Source organism: Tachypleus tridentatus, chromosome 2, assembly GCF_004210375.1.
Source record: "Tachypleus tridentatus isolate NWPU-2018 chromosome 2, ASM421037v1, whole genome shotgun sequence".
Classification (NCBI taxonomy): domain Eukaryota; kingdom Metazoa; phylum Arthropoda; class Merostomata; order Xiphosura; family Limulidae; genus Tachypleus; species Tachypleus tridentatus.
Window position 1 is genome coordinate 71,755,522 of NC_134826.1, and position 19,892 is coordinate 71,775,413.

At 33.4% G+C, this 19,892-nt stretch overlaps 1 protein-coding gene and 1 long non-coding RNA gene across 4 annotated transcripts in view; both read right to left on the reverse strand.

Moving 5' to 3' along the window:
• The window catches only part of LOC143244193 (uncharacterized), a 64,747-nt gene extending 63,503 nt beyond the window's left edge, over nt 1-1,244 (reverse strand). The window contains exon 1 of the long non-coding RNA XR_013024943.1: nt 836-1,244. This is a non-coding gene — a long non-coding RNA (uncharacterized LOC143244193). The remainder of the gene's footprint in view (nt 1-835) is intronic.
• Nucleotides 1,245-3,937: 2,693 nt separating this feature from the next.
• LOC143244194 (mediator of RNA polymerase II transcription subunit 13-like) overlaps nt 3,938-19,892 on the reverse strand; it is a 55,334-nt gene continuing 39,379 nt past the window's right edge. For all 3 annotated transcript variants that reach the window (XM_076488428.1, XM_076488427.1, XM_076488429.1), the window contains exons 14-27: nt 19,582-19,781; nt 17,255-18,090; nt 15,310-15,474; nt 14,718-14,815; nt 12,408-12,717; nt 11,635-11,802; nt 10,749-10,987; nt 10,343-10,534; nt 9,325-9,554; nt 8,553-8,973; nt 7,891-8,142; nt 6,839-7,003; nt 5,675-5,793; nt 3,938-5,126 (exon numbers count right to left, since the gene is read on the reverse strand). In XM_076488428.1, the coding sequence (XP_076344543.1) occupies nt 4,994-5,126; nt 5,675-5,793; nt 6,839-7,003; nt 7,891-8,142; nt 8,553-8,973; nt 9,325-9,554; nt 10,343-10,534; nt 10,749-10,987; nt 11,635-11,802; nt 12,408-12,717; nt 14,718-14,815; nt 15,310-15,474; nt 17,255-18,090; nt 19,582-19,781 (3,528 nt within the window). In that variant the 3' untranslated portion in view covers nt 3,938-4,993. The remainder of the gene's footprint in view (nt 5,127-5,674; nt 5,794-6,838; nt 7,004-7,890; nt 8,143-8,552; nt 8,974-9,324; nt 9,555-10,342; nt 10,535-10,748; nt 10,988-11,634; nt 11,803-12,407; nt 12,718-14,717; nt 14,816-15,309; nt 15,475-17,254; nt 18,091-19,581; nt 19,782-19,892) is intronic.

Below are 19,892 nucleotides of genomic sequence, written 5' to 3' on the forward strand. Positions count from 1 at the left end.
CTAATTTTGAATTGCTAACTTTATGGAAAGCAACTGTCTGGTGTTATTCGCCGCGAACGTTTTTCTTTTTGTTTGTATATATCATTGTTTGAGGAACACTATAGTAACGAATTAGTCATATATAGCCAGTTTACAAATACCACTAACTGCCCAGGTTTAGTTAAAGAGCTCTTCTCCATTTGATATAAGCTCATATAATCAAGAAGACTTTGTTTACTGAATTTTCATTTTTATTCATCAAATGAAAGCAGTACTCAGAAAGTACTAAAGCGAATTAAAATTTATCAAACATAGAGACGCATTGTCACTGTTCTCTTCATTTCTTCAGCTGTTATATATTCTTTAATTCCCCAAACGTCTCAAATTTAAAATTATAATGATGAACCCAAATCCTAAATATCGTTGTAACTACCAAATATTTTTTTCACTTTGCTTCACAGTTCTAATATCATAACTTATTATAATTATTATGGTACAAATTTATTTATTAGTTTATGTGTAATTAGAAACAATGCTTTATTTTTCGTATATTCTCTACGTGTAAATATTTGCCCATCTTTTTCTAATTTCTTCCTCCAACGTTACAAACTGTGAACGACATTGATGGATGGTCTCCAAAAACAAATACTGTACAAATACTGTAACACCAACCTTAAATATATTATTTACTTTGCTTTAAAATACTAATATGTTCTGAATGTTTTAAAAGGTATTAACAAGCCAAAGTAAGAGTTGAATATGTTAAACACTGCATACAAGCCATAATATGTGTTGAAGATATTAGACACCATCTGCAAGCCTTTTAGATAATATCGATCATAATTGTTTTTCTTACCTTCTTTATCATAATGGCTCCAGGTGGCTCAACTTTATGCTTTAGGAGTTATAACGCTAAAAATAGAGTTTCGATATCAGCAGTGGTTGAAAATATAACCGTAACTCATCTAATTTTCAGATCTAGTCGTTTGTTATTTTTTCAAAACATACAGGAACGATAAGGTACACCTGTGGTATACACACAATCATGTTTCTAAAATTGCTTATCTTACTTTAATCCCACTTAGAGTTTTTGTTTTTAATTCACTGACGTGATTTAGTGTACTGTTAAAATATAATTCATACGACAATATTTCTTTACCTTCCCCTTTCATAATTATACGACGTTCTACGAACTCACAACCGCTGCATTTCTCATTGACACTGGCTTAGAAGTACCGTGCGCTAACCAGTTATGCCGCTAAGGGATGTACGTTAACGTCATGCTTTACTATTTCATCATTTTAACTATTAAATGTTTTTGTTGGCTTTTATAAGAAGTGACTGTTTACAGTCACATAGTTTCACAGTTCTCACATAACATCAACCCCGGATAGTTTTATTATCGTGAAATTTGTACATGTTCTGTAAAAATCTGTTTGCTGAATTCGAATGTTATGAAATATTATACGAATGTTTAAGCAATATCCAGTAGCACAATTAGTACTTTTATAGCAATGTTCGTGAGTTCCACAGGGGATGAAAGTTCGTATATCGCCTGAAAAACGTGGTTTTGGTAGCACATGATCTTGATATAAAGGTTTTAATAATAAAGTGAATCACTGTATTATTGTACTGAAAAATAATAATTGATTATAAATATAATATATATTCACTCTGTTTCAGAATACTAATATGTTCTGATGATCTTAAATGTTATTTACACGCGAAAGAATGTGTTGAAGATTTTAAAACTGCTTAGAAATGTTATATATTGTTTTAAGACGTGTTTCCTCCAATTATTCAACCTGAGATAACTAGTGATGAAGTTCTATTCGAAGTGCGATCGGCAAACAACAATTTAGAATCGCAAATGTCTTTATCACATCCGTATATCCGGAATCATTTTCACGGCGAGGATTTGTCTAGATGGTTTCAAAGTATAACAGAAATCAAAAACTATCACTTGGTACGTTCTTTTAGTCATTGTAAAATAATTGGTATGAATTCCTTATGTTAACATCCTTATTTCGAAAGTTAAAGTCTTTGTTTACTGAAACAATAAACATAAATTAAACACAGACAAATAGTTAGCAAAGGGGTCGTGGATTATCAAATATTAATATTGACCTCTTACCCAATTTCTTATAGGAGAAGTATATTTTAAAGTTACTAGAAACTACTTGACCTAACACTTCTTACAAAACTCATTTGCAGTTAATTTTATTTTTACAAACATTATTTCATCTTTTAAAGTGAATAGCTTTACATGGAAATTGTTACTAAACACAAATCTAGGCGCGGCATTGCCAAGTGGTTAAGGTGCTCGACTCGTAATCTGAGGGTCGCGGGTTCGAATCCTCGTCACACCAAACATGCTCACCCTTTCAGCCGTGGAGACGTTATAATGTGATGGTCAATCCCATTACTCGCTGCTAAAAGAGTAACTCAAAAGTTGGCGGTGGGTAGTGATGATTAGCCGCCTTCTTCACTGCAAACTCAAGTACGGCTAGCGCAAATACACCTCATGTAGCTTTGCGCGAAATTTACAACAAACTACACAATAGGTCATTTGTGCTATGTCCACCTATGTATTACATCTTTTCAATTCCTTTGTGACCAACAGAGGGGGTACGGCACATTTGATCTTATACATCAAAGGATAAATCCAATTATATTACATATTTTTTCCCATAAAAAAAATGTCGAAAATGCAATCTGTGACGCACTGTTCCAGTTTATTTGGTTCACTGCTCCCCCTGCTGTAGACTGCAGTTTCACCTATTTAAGGTTCATAAGCAAAGCCTGCGTATGCAGAACAAACAAAAATAAATTTTCTTATAATGGTAACATACATATAACATTTATGGGATGTTTATAAATTTTTTAATTCAATATATAGTAACCTATATTTATTTAAGTGTGTGAATAATATTACGGCACTGCACCTAATTTATTATTCTATATTATTCAGCGAACAAATTGTTTAATAAACATATTACAGATTCTTTGTGCCAGAGGGTACGGCAGATCAAATGAACGCATTAGGCTTCTCTTAAGTTTCAAGTTATATTTTCAAACTTATCTCTGGTGAAAATTTATATTATTAAACACATGATACACAAGTGTTTACGTTGTTAAAAAAAATACACACATTGGTCCACAAGTATCTTTTCTAGTTTTAACATAAATAATTAAATAACTAAAAACATATCAATAAAATTTAACATTTTATAGCGAAACACAAACAATTTTTATCCATTTATTGCTTTTCCACTCCAGTGAGTAGTGTAGTGTTAGCCCTTAAAATGGCTATCGTGCAAGATAAGGTTCAATATGAGGAATTGGTTGGGTCGAACCCCATTAGGTGGCCTTCATGTCACCAGACGTCACTCCACTGCAGTTCTCAGGGGTTATGTTAGGAGTACCGTGTATGCATGCTTACAACAATCATCACGGAACCAGGATACCGAATATCATTCTACCTGTAGACGCGTTCCAACACAACAAACAGGACTGATATCGAATATCGGTTAGTCGTGCTGAGAGCCACTAATGGTCTACACGTAGAAGTCTACACACACGTCAATTAAAGCTGTTTCGGTTAAGATACAAGATACTGAAAACTGCATGGTTCTATTTATTTTATTCAATTTTAAAATAAAAAATAATTTGGGACCACTCTGTATATTAAGTTAACACTTTAAAAGTTCAATCTCCTTTTATCTTTTTCAAAAGTGTATGTTTGTGCGAGCGCACAAATCAAACTTTCAAAATATTACTAAAAACAAATTAAAATTAAATAATTTATTTTATCTCGAGTTCGTAACCCATTTTTGAAAAGTCAAATAAATATAAACTACATTAACACATACCTATTTCTTCCTGAGAAATTGGAAGATGTAGATTTGGATATTAATAAGAGTGCATGTTTCTTGAAATAACTGAAGTCAAACAACAATCAGTGTCAGATATAGATGTTTATTTTTGAGCATGGTAGGCTAGAAACAGCTACCAAAATAAATAAAAAGTTCCCACACCAAGCCTCAGTCAACTTTAGGTACTGCAGAGTTGCTTGGCAAGGCTTGGACAAATTAGCAAAATTACATATACTTTGTTACTAAACCTCGGTGGCTATTTCATGAGTTATTTACAAATTTTAAAAAAATCAATACCATAGAAAATGGGAGATGTTTCCTATGCAGAAACAAATTACTGTAAAACAAAAAAAATGACATGAAATAAGAGGCAGTGATTTTTAAAATAATTTTTTTCTGACTTCTCAAAATTAATCAATATATTGATCAAATAACTGAAAATGCTATTGAACCAGTATCTTTTTTTTTCTTTTAATAAATGCCTGTATGAAAATTGTACATCACAATTACCTTTTGTAGTACATACATACACATACAGTTTGTAACAATAACATGATTGTTTAGCAAGACTCATATAACCAATATTCCTATACATAAACTGTACAAATGGTGGAGATGTGTAAACTCTTCACAACTCTGGCCGATTCAATAGATATTAAATTATTTTCTAATCATCGATCAGATATCTTCTTTTGACAATATCTTAAGTAAATATATTTCTGTGGATCCCAATAGAATTTGGGTGATGGGTGCTGATATATACAAAATAAATAATACCACATTCTTTTACTGGGAAACCTTCCTTCCCATACATGTTCGGTTTATTTAACGTGGCAAGATACGCTTCAAAAAAACAATAAAACAACCGTTTCTACATTACAATTAACATGGACCTTCTCTTTTGGTCTTAACATTCCATTATGCCACCAATCATTAACTCATACTGGACGAAGACTGTTCTACCCATAGGCTGGTACGTACTGTGACCTCATCTGTGACCTGATCGTGGACCTACAGTGGCAGTGTATGACTGGAGGACTTCCCTGATATGTGGTTTTTGTTCTCATTGCCTGTTCTCAGCCATCAACTAATTGGACTGAAGGAGACACGAAGAAGACCCAAAAGTAGTAAATAGTTCTTCACACAATAGCTTCCATCACATGATAAAGTTGCATCAGGACTTGGATGTGGACTGGCAGGCAAGAACGACGATCATGAGTGACTGGGTCCAAAGACAACCATGACAAGGCATTGTAGCCCTCAAGGACATACCTGAAAGTTTAGAACAGGACAAAAGACTGGTTACACATTAACACATCCATTTACATGGCATACAACACCTCACCCTTAGCCAAAGTGTTACCTACAGATTGGTAAGTTAAGTGAAACCACAAGTTAAAACTAGTTAATTATTATTTTTCAACAATTATTAGTTTTATTGTGATGCAATGAGATATTTATATGAAATGCTTTCAAGTAATAATATATATTTCTCAGTATATCTTCACATTAATTACCACCTTCCAACACATTCTCCCCTGTACTGGGAATGTCTACAACTACAGATTTTCTGTAAACACAAGCCTGACAAGGATTACCAGAATAGTGTGGTCAACATGTTTGGTCCACAAAAACACGACACTTAAGAGCTGTCTGGCCCTTTAAAATAAAATAAAATGTCACTCTTTAAGCATATTTGTTAATTCATAACCTTAATAATCTTACAGTCATCGTCCATTTTCATATTAGAATAATTTATAATAAAGTAACATTTAACACTAAAACAAAAAACAGACCTACTGGAGTAAACTATGCCATACCTGAGAACATCCGTGGTAAGATTCGAGTCAAGCGGATGACAGTTTCGAATATGAGGATTAGAGTGTAGCAAGTCCTCTGAACTCTGCTGTACTGATGGAGAGTGGATTAAAAGAGCTGACTGTTAGAAAGAAACAGTAATTAATAAGAAAACCAAAACTTACAAGGACACAACATGTTAAGATGAACTACTTTCAAGATTCAATGCCACCAGGTAAAAACCTGTGTTATACAGTAAGATATTAATGTATTAATTGTTTTAATGCATTCTTTCTAAACTTCTGTCTGTATAAACGCCTTCTTGCTTGTACGTGTTTCTTTATAAATCTAGTATTCTGTTGTTACGTTTTTTCATGTTGATGACGGTGTTATGAAAAAATTCCCAACAAAAATTTGGTAATTTAAAAATGTTTTGTTTTTTTTGTGTTTGATATTTCTTATAAAACCAATATTTTAATATGTGCACAAACATCATCTGGTAACATTCTTCTCAAATTGTTATCACCAAGTTATATAGTATCCATGAAACACTGAAAATTTTCTTTGCAAGTTCTATTACATAAAACCTGAGCAAAACCAAGATTTTATTTAACAATAAATTAATTTATTTAGTAATAACACACTAAAAGTCAAATACCCCAATTCTCAACAGCAACAATGTCATACAGTTTTCTTTAACGACAATGATTGCTTATGAAAATTTACATGATTTTGTAAAAAATATTCCAGTTTTCCATTACAATCCTATAATCCGAGAAGACAATCAACACCCACTACTTTATTACTGAAATTATTTCTGAAAGAGCATGTACAAAGGCAGCATCTAATAAAACCTGATACAGTTATGTTCTGTAGTTTTAATATAGTACTCTTGTAACAATACCTAAGGTTTTGTGTTACATGGATATAACTTTCAAGAGTAATAGATTTAAACTAAAAAGGTAACTTAATCCTAAAAATGTCTAACAAATTAAACAAACTTAGAAAATGTCTTATAAAAAAATCCTAAAACAATGAGAAAGTTAATCTCATGTGAGAGTAACTGATAAATTGATTATTATAACATTACACTAACTGATCCAAGCATTTCATTTTATTTACTGTTCATTAGAAAAATAATATATAGGGATTGTTTAAAAAAAAGGAAAAAGACCTATTTTATCTACCTTAAGGAAGACAGGGCAGGAATCCTTGAGATGAGGACACGGTGACCAGAACCAGTTTGGCAAAGGTCCAGTCTGAGCAGTGGAAACGTAATAGCCCAAGGCTAGTGGCTGTTGAAGGAGCTGTAACGGTTCCTCTGGTGCATCAGTTCCCAAGCTACCTGAACCCTGAAAAAATGTTTAAGACAAAAATGAATATTACCGTGGTATTCATTAAGCAGAAACAGTTACCAATAAACAATTTACTATTACCAATAACATAACAACCACCATTATGTCTCTTGCATCCCAGCTGGCCCAAAGAGCTGTGGTATTGTACAAAAGGACTCACTGGATATAACAGTGACATACTCATCGTTATTCAGAACGTATTTGCAATGAAAGAAAAACATCTGTAACACAGCTGTGTAATACAAAGACTAAATGTATCAGAGTTTTCAATGTCTGTTTTTTTCTTACCTAACTAGTTATGCTAGTAAAGTGCAATATACAATGCATCTGAAACGCCAAGTTCTAAGTTCAGTAGAAAAGTTACTTCTAAATGTATTTCAATTCTTCTACAAATAAATTCGTTTCTGTATTGCAAAAGTAAAACCAGTATTAAAGCTCAAACATCACCTTTCTTAGTGACTTAAATCAGCTGATGTTCAAAAGGCCAGGGTTCTGGTCTTCAAATTTTGTTTTTGACCTTGTTACAAGACCATTTATTTTTATCATGATTTCATTTTAAAATGATCAAATTGGTTTTTATTAGCAGCAGTGATCCAAAATTACAGACATCAGAAATTAGTGAGAGAGCATCAACAAATCTTGAAATATTAACCTGAAGGTGTTTCTAAAAAGGTCAAAACATTGTTCTGTATTTATTTTAATTAAAGTTTTAATACCTGTACCAGCCATCTTTAGAATGCATTTCTACTTCAAGTGGGTTTCTCGTCATCATGAAATCTTAAAATAAATGTTTATGATAATTATAAATTTGAAAATGGTATAAACTCTATTCAGGTTTACCATCAAAGCATCAGAGAACCAGAACAAGCATCATGACCACATACCCGTGTAGGTCCACTGTGGGGGAATAGAGAATGACTTCCACCCACACCCCCAGGACTGCCGAGTTGAGAAGCAGAATCTCGACGAGGAGAACCAACTGGACTTTGTGTTGGACTCTCTGTCCACCTGAAGAGGTCACTAATATCTGGACCCACATTTATATCATCATCATTTAGTGCTTGGAAGATGTCATCATCACCAAAAGAAGTTCCTAGTGGCTCAATGTGCTCCTGATGAAATGCTGCTTGTGTTGACTACATACAGAAATATTACACACAACCATTAAAAACCTAAGAAATTGATAACACATCACACAAAAATTAATTTCTATCAAATTAATGATAGCGATTCACTTTCACTATGAAGTGTTCTAAAACTTATAGGAATGAATTATATAATTAATTTTAAAAAATGCATATATAAACAGGACTTATCAAATGTTCACATAAGTTGATTTCTTTTTTTTCCACACAGATATGTTACACATCTTGACAGTTGCCCTCTATGAGACTTACAAGCATCATAAAAAAAAAACTTCAGCCAAATCTTATAATAACTATTTTACTAAGCCTAATTTTCCCGTGTATTTTTTAATAAAATTGTCTGTTTTTCAAATAGGAAAACAATTAATAACATCAACACACCATGGCTAAACCATACTCACTTGGGCTGTGGCTGAGGTAGGGAAAACCAAAATGTGGGTACATCTGGCATCCTCTGGTGTACTAAGATCACATGAATGGCAACTACTACTGAAGTGGTCATCAGGGGTAAACTCTCCAGGCATAATGCGAAGTGCCGAATCTGGTTCTAAAGAGACTAGACATGCTGAGAGGATACATGGAGTGTCAGCAGGTCCTAGAACAGCACACTGACGACACAGTTCCCACAAGTGCCGGCTATACTGCAACAAAGACCGGCGGCTGAGAAGAGATGCCCAATCCTTCAGCTCACCATGTCCGAGACGGCCTAATCTTCCAACCACCAGCCGCCAGGGTTGTACAGTAGAAGACATCACACCAAGTAGAAAATTTAAGAGTTTGTAAAGTCCCATCCATCGTGAAGCTGCCTTCTTTCTTCTTGTTCTGTTCACATAAAGAATAACAAAAAAAAACATTAAACAAACTGCAATAAGAATCCCTGGTGATAATGAAGAACCCTGCTTTGGTAAATATATTCAGGTAGTAAAGATATAGGTATTAAAACACAAAACAAGTAACAACGTTTGAACGTCCTCAGTAGACCGAAATGCTATTTTTGTTTTGCATTTTAAATACCTATATCATACATATATATCTTTAATAAAAATCATGATTCATGAGTATTACAATTTTATAATCATCTTTCTAAATGCATAACACTTTGGACTGATGGATATGTAGACCATTGCAAAAGCAACAAAATGATAATGTCAGTGAACAACAGAAATTCCTTACCTGTTGGGTATTTCAACGTTAATACTGCATGTCTCAAGAACCTCTCCTTTGCCATTAGTACAGGACGCTACCAGCCATCTTTGGTCTTCCACTAGACAGTAAGTGCAGTACAGGATATTGGACTTCTCCTGGCGATCACCAAACATTTCACCAAGCTCTGTCTGCTTGTCTTTCAAAGGTGCCAGTATGAAAGGTGGACTGTGCAGTCTGTAAAGTCCAGAGTTTCTCTCCTAGACAACAACAGCAAACAATTTCAGAGTTTGGCAAATACAGAAATGTAAACTGTGTTAACAACTGACTTTCATCATAAATCTAAACACATAGTTTTATAATAAATCTTTTAAATTTACAAAGCTATTAAAAAAGTACAACAGAAAAATATCCCTACTTCTTAAAGGTCTGTATAAGTACATGGTGACATAACAGTAACATATCCGCATACTACAGTAACAAACTTTTGCTTTAGTGATCTAATATCTCATTTAGAATGTTACTAGCTCTAAGTTATAAAAACATTACAATAAATTTTCAGTTATCTAACTTTAAAGATACTGCTTCTGGTTTAGTTCCTACATATCTAATATACAAAATTTTAAATTTAAGATGACAGAATCTGATGGAATTCCAATTTAACACTCTTATCTCAAATTTCATCCTTAAGAAACTTTGTTGATCCATCTCAATGGATCATTATAAAACATTCTCCAAATCTAGGGCTCATTACTTCTCTTACGTTCAAATATATCTATTACTTTAAACATGGTATATGAGTTTTGATTACACAAAAACTACAAGCAAATATAAATGTTATTACTTAATCCAACATTTAAACATGGCATTTCATGTGGAATCTATGTTTCAATCATATTAACCAGAAATAAGTTCATACTTTAAGAACTGAAATCTGTGTTGTAAGACTATATAGTAATTTTACTTTGTAAATAATAAGTTATCCGATGAGCACAGAAGGGACTTACAATACACTAATCTTTTTTTGTTATACTGTCAGCAAACTTACATCTTTTGTTTTAAGAAACAACTCCTTGCTGGCTGCAGGACCAAATCCCGTGAGGGACTTGATACCCGGCTGGTGGACAACAAGACGGGGACACTGTGAAAACACCGAGAAGGCTAGGGCTTTCAGTTCATCTTGCTGAATACTCCTGACTTCAGATTTGCCAAAACCAAGAACAGAGTCTAACCTAATCATCTGTAACAGACAACCATACGTACATACAGGTAAGCAAATAGTTACTAAGAATTAAATAAAGATATTATTCAAAAGGAATTATTCTTCATTAATTAACACAGAAAAAAACTTAATTTTTGAATAACACTTACTATAAATTAAACCTTTTCATTGCTACAAACATAGTTTGTAAAACATATTAGTTTCACAATGTCACAGTTTTTTTTATCCCTACCTGAAGAAGGATGTTGTTTTGAATATGTTCTGGGACAAACTTCAACATGTGGGTATAACACCTAAAAAGACCCAGGGTGGCTAATCTATACAGTTCACTGTCTACACTACCATACGTGAAAGGTTCCACTATGTAGACAACGAGTGCAGGAGGATGTTGTTCCTCATCTCTTTCTAAAGGATCTTGTAAGCCAACACCAGAGGTTCCCGAACTACCAGTGTAACTGTCCTGTTGGCTGTCTGTTGTCAAATGAGATTTAAATAATTCAATGTCAGAGAAACGAAGTTATGTACATAAACTTGAAATGTAATCATGTTTCCTTTGGTATTTGAAACATGTTTAATGTATGTAATTGTGTAAACTTAAGTGATTCAAGATAATTATTAGGTAACAACAGCTTTACGTATTGGTAAGTTTATAAAGAGTTGAATCCCATCAGAAAAGGATGGATCTATTGAACAAAAGTGAGTACTTTATTTTGAAAAACTTTTTTTCTTTAAGTGACATCCTTCAAAATATTTGTTACATCTCAAGACAATACATAATAATAATTACATGAAATTCTAGTTAAAGAAAGAAAAAAAAGTATACAGTAAAAGTGACTGTCAGCTCCAGCAGTTAGTCAAGAGTAGCCTAGGAGTTTTATTCTATTAGTTTGAGATGAGGAATGGCTTTGGGAGGGTAATCCCTTGTGTAGTTTTGCAAGAAAATAAGATAAACATTAAAAGGGTATGTTACAGTCACTTTTACTGAATTCACACACACAGCCCCAAAGTACAGAAAGTGTTTATGCAGCAATGGGCTGGGCCACAACCTCCACATTCACAGTCTGTACATGCTAACTACTAGGTAACACCCAGATCCTCTTCTAATGTTTAATCATTACCATTCTCTTGTTGTTTGGGGGTTGATGCTTGCTCTTTTTCTTGAGTTTCTGGTGTGCCCGGTGGTAACGGTGAAGCTCCAAGAACTGATGGTTTACAGCTAGGTGGTTGAGTACGAACTGGATTGAAAAGCAGACTGCTGTCTAGTGATTGAGCGGCTAAGAACGGAGCTGCAATATTACCACAAAATAGGTATAAGACCAATACATGCTTTTCAAGTTCTAAATTAAACATGAAAAACTAAATTAGTGACTTAACTAATAACTTGATGACAACTTCAATCTATTTTCTATCACCAGACATTACTCTATGTTCCAAAGTTAGCACTTCTTTCACAAACAACACAATTGAGCAAGTTACTAGAGCTAAAATCCAACTTTTTTAAATTTTAAACTTTCACTACATCTTCACAAGACACAAAATATACAGTGAAATAATGTTATTTTTAAAAGAAACATTTTAATTCTGAAATATTCAAACTCCAAAAACCTTTATATAAAACTCAGGTCGATCAAAGCATATTAATGGAACTTTGTCCCTGAAATCATCCTGACAAAGTCAGTGTAAGACTATAATCCACAGATTGTCTACTCACAGCAATTACATTAGATTTCTCATTAATTAGGCAACACCCAGTTGTGATTTACCCTCAATTTCAATATTTGTAATTTCAGGATGGTTCTGATACTCAGTCTACAAGTGTATTTCATTTACAAGTACTTCGAATTACCAAATCTAATGAGAATGAGAACAGTAATAATAAAATGGTACTAACCCAAATGATGACGGCAAGCCTGGGCATATAACTTCAGTTTACTGGCAACGTAACCATCACCAATCATGTCAAACCACTCATCTACAGGTTCATCAGCAAGTTTCTTAGCAGCTGACTTCCCCACTCGCATTATTCCATCTCTAAGAACTTTGGTGATGGGGCCATGACGTCCTAGTTTACACAGTTCGTAAGTACTACTTAATTCCCGGAAGAAATTCCTTACACGACTTAAGATGAACTCATTTTCGGGAGCTACCACAACATATGCCACATCTCTTGGCAGAGAGTACGGTTCCAAAAGTAACTTATCCTAAATGACCAAAAATTTTTTTTTTGTAACTGCATATTTCAAATTACTTTAAAATGTCTTGTAATGATAGAAAGCATTTAAATTTTTCTGAGTAACATCAAATGTTTATTTTAGAATCTTCTAAAAATGTTTATTTCATGTTATAGATAGTAAACAACATAATTTATCATTTAACTTAACACTTAGTAATGTGTCATCATAAATTTACAAAAAATACAACTTATAAACATAATGTTGTGGCTTATTTTCAGAGAAACATTTCAACAGAACATTGGTGTGTCCACTTCACACAGAAGTAATGTTTGTATGAAGTAAATACTAACCATTCCTTTTAATACTAACTTTATATTTATCACTCATTTCTTTTCCTGTGAGCGAAAACTGCTATGGACTTGCTCTAGGACCACAGAAATTTCCATTAATCAAATCATATCAAAGTCTGATGTGTCAATTACACACATTATTTTATAAACTGAAGTTGAGCACAAACAAAGACTGTTTTTCTAATGTCACAACTGGGCAATGCTTCTATGTCAGTAGTCCTAACATCTGAGAAATTCAAATATGATAATTACAAATTCTTGTCTTTAAGGCATAGAATGTCCATAACTAACAAAATGGATAAAAAGGCACATTACTTGGTTCTTTAAAAGTCCTATGATATATGAAATATTGATTATTTCAGCTTAAATGTTTTCTATTTATGAACATCTAGGTTTAAATTTGGCTATCTGATCATCATAACAATGTAAAACAAATTTTATTCCTGGGTAGTAAGTGTTATTTATTAATTGCTTATGTTGTAAAAGTAAAGAAAATGGTCATTATTCCCTTCAAACTTTGCTCTTCTGACCTGGATAATAAAAATTTAGAAATTAATCTATTTTCTATGTAATCTGTTTCTATGTAAAAACAGGCAAATTTGCACATTTTCATTTGCACAAGGTCTGAATAAAATAATATATAAATCAAGATTTACACATATTTATACTAAAGTTATATGAAAATGTTTAGAAGTGAGTAGTTTTTTTGAGATTTGCGACTGTAATGTAAATCACTTTCAAATATCAGCCTTCAAATATAGTCTCCCATCATGTTTTTGTTTCACACTCCCAGGTCACAAAGACAAAGTTTGAAGAGAAAAATAGGTCTTTTCCATTTACTTTAGGCATAAGCAATTGGGAAATAACACTTTCTTCCCTGAACCAAGAAAAAATAAAAATTTTGTTACATAGCATGATTTTTCTCTTTAAGAAAGCCTTTATTAAATTTTAAAAAAACTTGTGTAACAATTACTTTCAACTTATAGCAACAAAAACTACTAAATATTGCTGAGAAAATAATAAGTACTTTATATACAAAATGTTAGCTAAGTTAGAAATCTTGGTTACATTATATTTATAACAGATTGTACACTTCAGAGAACTAATTGTATGGATTAGTTTGGTTTATTGAATTTCTCACAAACTACATGAAGGTTATCTGCACTAGCTGTCCCTAATTTAGCAGTGAAAGACTAAAGGGTAGGTAGCTAGTAGACACAACACACTGCCGACTCTCGGGTTACTCTTTTATCAAAAACTAGTGGAATTAACTGTCCCATCATAACACCACCACAGTTGAAAGAGTGAGCATGTTTGATGCAACAGGGTTTGAACCTGCAATCCTTCAGGTTGAGAGTTAAGAATCCTAACAACCTTGCATTGCTGAATCTACAGGAAGGGTTGGGGGGACATACAGAAGTAGATACTTAGTGTTTGTAAAAATACAGTATTAAATACCGTTATCTGAAATGCCACAAGTAATATTCACTAAACAGAGCTCCCTATGTGAACCTGAAGAGAGGTGGATTAACAAAGAACTAAAACCTCTTTCTGAACAACACAATCAAAGGAACATTAGTGATTTTTCAAAACAATACAAACCTAAGCTCTTGTGCACCTCTTTATAATTTTAATTCCCAATAAAAGACAAAAATTAGAAGTTCACAGGTCACTCACCCAAAATTTAAGTGTGTAAGGAGAAAGAGCTAAGCAGTCCTTATCAGAACCAACTAGAAGAGAAGGTATAGGCTGTGGTTCACATTGATCTTCTGTACCTAGAATGATTCAAATATACTGATTACTTCATGAAGGAGTATTAAGTTCTAGCAAAAATACTTATATATAAAAAATGCTGACCAACTACTTAAACAAAACTGGTGCTGTGGTAAGCTTACTTGTATGAATACACCTGAATGTTACTTACAATTTCTTTATGTAGATATATAGAAATAAAAGATAAACTTTAGTCAATCAATCCAACAAGTTTTATACTAAAAAACTCCAAGTTAAATCATCAAGCTATGTGGCATAAAAATTTATATGAATTTTCTTTTTAGTTTGAAACTAGCCTTCTTTGTGCAATTGAAAACTAATTAAACATGTTATTTAAACATAAAACATTAAAAGAGTACATTATGTACACATTTTTTTATGTTGAAACAAAAAATAAACAGTTTGTCTCAGTTTTCTAATGACCATTACATGGTTTTCATCACGATACAGTTAATAAACAAACACAACGTGCTACTTAGGATACACTCGACACAACCTCTGCCTGCTAGCCTATGAAACTGCCTCCATGTTAATGGCCCAGACACTGTGTAGGATACTTCAAACAATCCCTGCATGACCTTTTTTTGCACTGCTTCCTGTAACAAAGGCTGAATCATTCGCAGAAGACGTAGGACATCCTGGTCACTGGCTGGTAGTTTTCCTGGGGTTAAAAAGTTACAATTCTTTTTGTGACCAAAGCAACCTCTACACATGCACACTTTTACAAAGGACTAATATAAAGACTGACATAAAATCATACTTTTAGTTACATAATATATTTATGATATATTTTTCCTACAATCAATATATCAGGAGTGAATGAATCTTATGTATTGGGTTGAGGAATAATTCGTGAGCGTTTTTTCAAGTTAAAAAAATATATTGATAAATGAAACGCTTTCGCAAAATATTTCATGTCATTTGGTAGATAATTTTTTGCTCTAATAGATGGTGTGTTTGATTTAATTTTTGCTTTCATTTTCAGCTCATTAAATGGAATGTCAAGTGGACAAAATCGAGCGTTTTCGACACCATCTGCTTTTCGCATTTAATTTCTTGCAATTTCGTTTACAACAATGCATACTATATACCTAGGTATTACATGAAATAAAGTATCATAATAAATGTTTTGGGTGAAATGTGTTCATTCCTTGAAGTATTGTATAGTCTTGCATGTAATGCTTGAATGAAATTATTTAAAAACGTTCACAAATTATTCCTCAACCTAATAGATTTAAAAGGTCAACCAGCCCAGTGAGTCAAAATACCTTATGCTTACAAAACCGAGTGAACTGACTGTGTTATGTTTCCTCAGCTAGTTGTCCCCTAGTTGGTGGTAACAGTAACTTTTAATTTGGTTTCAAATTTTGTGCTAAACTACACAAGGACTATTTGCACAAATCCTCACAGTAAAAAGCAAGAGGGAAGGTAGCTAGTCCTCACATTAACCTACAGCTCTTGGGTTACTCTTTTACCAGTGAATAAATGGTACTGACCATCACTTCAGAACACCCCCACAGCTTAAAGGATAACTATTTCAGTACCGGCATTCAAACCCATGACTGTCCGAGCCCAGCAATAATTAGGACAGCCTATAAACTAATTTGGTGATAACCTGAAATTAACTCTTAATATTAATGAAATTAAGACACTTACCAACCACAACATTCTTCTCTGAAACAAGGTTTACTTTCCATCATTAAAGATACAAGTTTCAAAAAGTCTGGTTGTACTGGAACTTTTAGAAGGTTTCAAGTACCAGTTTCAAAGGTCTGGTTGTACTGAAACTTTTAGAAGGTTTCAAGTACCAGTTTCATGGGTATGATAGCCCCACAAGCTTTTTCATGTAATCAATTCCATCTCTCACACCAGTATTCAAAACACCTTACTGAACTGTATTTTAATTATAAGGTTATTTACAATCATCTACAAATTACTTATAAAACATCAGTAATATTGAGTATACATAAAGATGAAAACATTCTAAAACTAGCTAAGATGATTTAATTTACTGTTAGAAACTGAAAACAAATGTACATATATTTTTGAAATAAAAACCTTATCAGAACAAAAACAAGGTGTAGGAATTACAACTGAACTTTTCACAATAAAACAGTTTATTCTGCTCAAATTGAAGACCATGCTTAGTAAATAATTTTTAACATCACTTTAAACTGTTCAAGATATCACTAATAAGGATGTTAACACTAATTTGAAGACCATCTGGCACGTACAAACCTTGAATCTCACGAGTTATGTTCACATGATCTTTAGCAACATGTGCTTAGAAATATATACATTACTTTATTAAAAGAATAATGTAGAATTAATTTAGAGCCAACTAACGTACTCCAACCTTCAACTTTTAAATGTTAATATATGTATATGAGGCTTTTAGCAACAGCTGCTCAGATAGGTTGGGGGCATAAGAAACAACTTACCACACAAAAATGGCCATTTGTGAAGACATGATGATTTCAACCTCTCATCCAGTTTATTGTTGTTGATGTTGTCCATCAGCTGGCGGCCACTGTCCAGGGCCAAAAAACAAATGTAACACTCATCCATCAATTCTAGATGATTCCACAATGCTATCTGACTGCTAGCGCTCCTCAGTTGAACTGCTTTGCTCAACCATGAGTACGCAGACTGAATTGTTTGACACTGGTTTCGGATCATGTCCAGGACATGATGAGGTACTCGATTCAGAGCTGCTAGCTCCTTTGTGTCCAGTGTTGAGGTTAAAGGCATTGATCCATTTATTTGATTTCCTTCTCTCTTTACTGAAGACTCTGAAACAGTTCTTGTGCTCCTACGGTGATGGTTAGGTTCATAAGGAAATCCCGTCACTTCGACCTCATCTTCATAAAACAAGCCCGAATGGTAACTGAGATGTCTGTTGACAACTGCACTAAAACCACAGGTACATTTGTACTGAGGTTCATCGGTAGAAAAAGGCAGCATAGAGTCTAACAGGTAGATCCCTGTATCGGCACCTTTAATGTTCATGTTACATACACACAATGTACAGCTAGAGAAATTGTGGTCCTTAAAAAGGTTAAACATAGAATCTGAGAGGATAAGGTTCACCAATAAACTGTGAGCTTCAGGGACAGAGGACACTGTGCTGTTATCAATGGAATTCAAATGTTTGTTCAGATATGAAGATGCATTTGATGCAGGTGACTGCAACTCATAACTCATAGGCATTGACCTCTGGTCAGTCTCAAGAAATAACCGCTCACCTTCAGAGGGCAGCAATGATGAATTGTGATACCTGAAGGAAAAGTATTTATTACAAAAACAAATGACAAAACAAAGTGATTTGGAACCTTCATCAAAAAGTTTCGACAACAACTACCAATAAACAAAGTTGTAACTATCATACATGTGATATGATTAAATATATACACACTAACAATATCATGTCATTTGTAAATGACACATGTGTTACCTCAGATCAAAAGAACTGAATACCCTGAACATCCTCAGAGCTTTAGTTATATTTAAAAATATGCTGCACATGTGCGTGTGTTAAACTTTCATACAAGTGAAATATAATAACAACAAACTGAATGCTGCCCAATGATTATTTACTGTATAACCAGTCAGGGTACCCATCTACTGGAAATTATTGTTTAATGAAAGGTTATCTTTGGACATAAAGATGCACTTCCCTTACATGTAATTATAAAAAATGCAAAAACACCCATAAAATCTGAAAAAAATGTTAAACCACAAATTTGCATGTACTTACACATGGGCCCAACAAACCTTCATGCCAAATTTGGCAAGATCCAGAAATAGGATGTGATGTAGTGATAAAAAAATGTCCATGAAAACTGCAAAATGTGTGTGTTTGTGTGTTTTTCTTATAGCAAAGCCACATCGGGCTATCTGCTGAGCCCACCAAGAGGAATCAAACTCCTGATTTTAGCATTGTAAGTTCGTAGACATACCGCTGTACCAGCAGGGGGCTACTGCAAAATGCAATTCTAAAACTTTGTATGTATATCTCCATAGACCAAATGAACTTCCATACCAAATCTGGTAAACAGCCATTCACAGGAGGTAGGATGGGATAGCAGTAAAAAACGTCCACAAAAATTTTGAAACTGAAAATCTGTAATGTACCCTCTGTATAGACTAAATGAACCACCATTACAATGTTAGTGAAGATCCAGTCACACTCTGTCAACTAGTTACACAGACAGACAGTACTATTATATTTACACAGGTAAACAGATTTATTAATGTAAGAATAATAGTGAAACACTTCAAACCATACTTTCCTCATACCACTAGAGAATGGTCATGTTTTCTTATTTCAAACAGATCTTATGAGTTGAACCTACCCTCTACCTAGATTAAATGATATCTCTACCATTTCTTTTATTTTTACATTAGAGATAAACATGTGATAATTTACTAATTTTCAAGTAATGCTTTACAAATTTGAATTCAATGTTTTTTAAAACCTCCACCACAGATTTTGCATTATATTATAAGAAGTTCTCTGATTCGTCTTTCATTCATCTGTCATATTCTTGATGGAATATTTAGTTCAACCACATAGTTGTTCTTCATCACTTACTGATTGTGAGCTTAGTTTTTCAGGGCTTCTATTATCTACACTCCATACTGGTTACTTGTTGGATGCATAATTCTGGGTTCTATGTATGTTTACAACATGCAAAAAGATAGGTTATTCTGACACAAATGGAGAAACCTAGAGCCATTGCTGAATCTACAGATGGTAATAGCTTACCTTGATGATGGCTGGTCCACTGGAGAGGTCACCATCATTGATAAATAACAAGAAGAATGAGGCCAACCAGGTTTGTACGTGCACTCTGATGACAAGGTAACATTTGGCTGTGATGAGCTGGGAAGATTGTTTAAAGGAGCATATCTTGACGAGCTGACAAACCTGTACATTTTGGGAGGTTTGTACACGTATGACCAATCCTAAAAGAAATAAACACAAGTTGTCCTCTGTCATTGTATTACTAAAAATATGAGAAAAGATACACAAATTTACACACTCTTTCTTGTTTAGTATCACATTACAAAAAATCA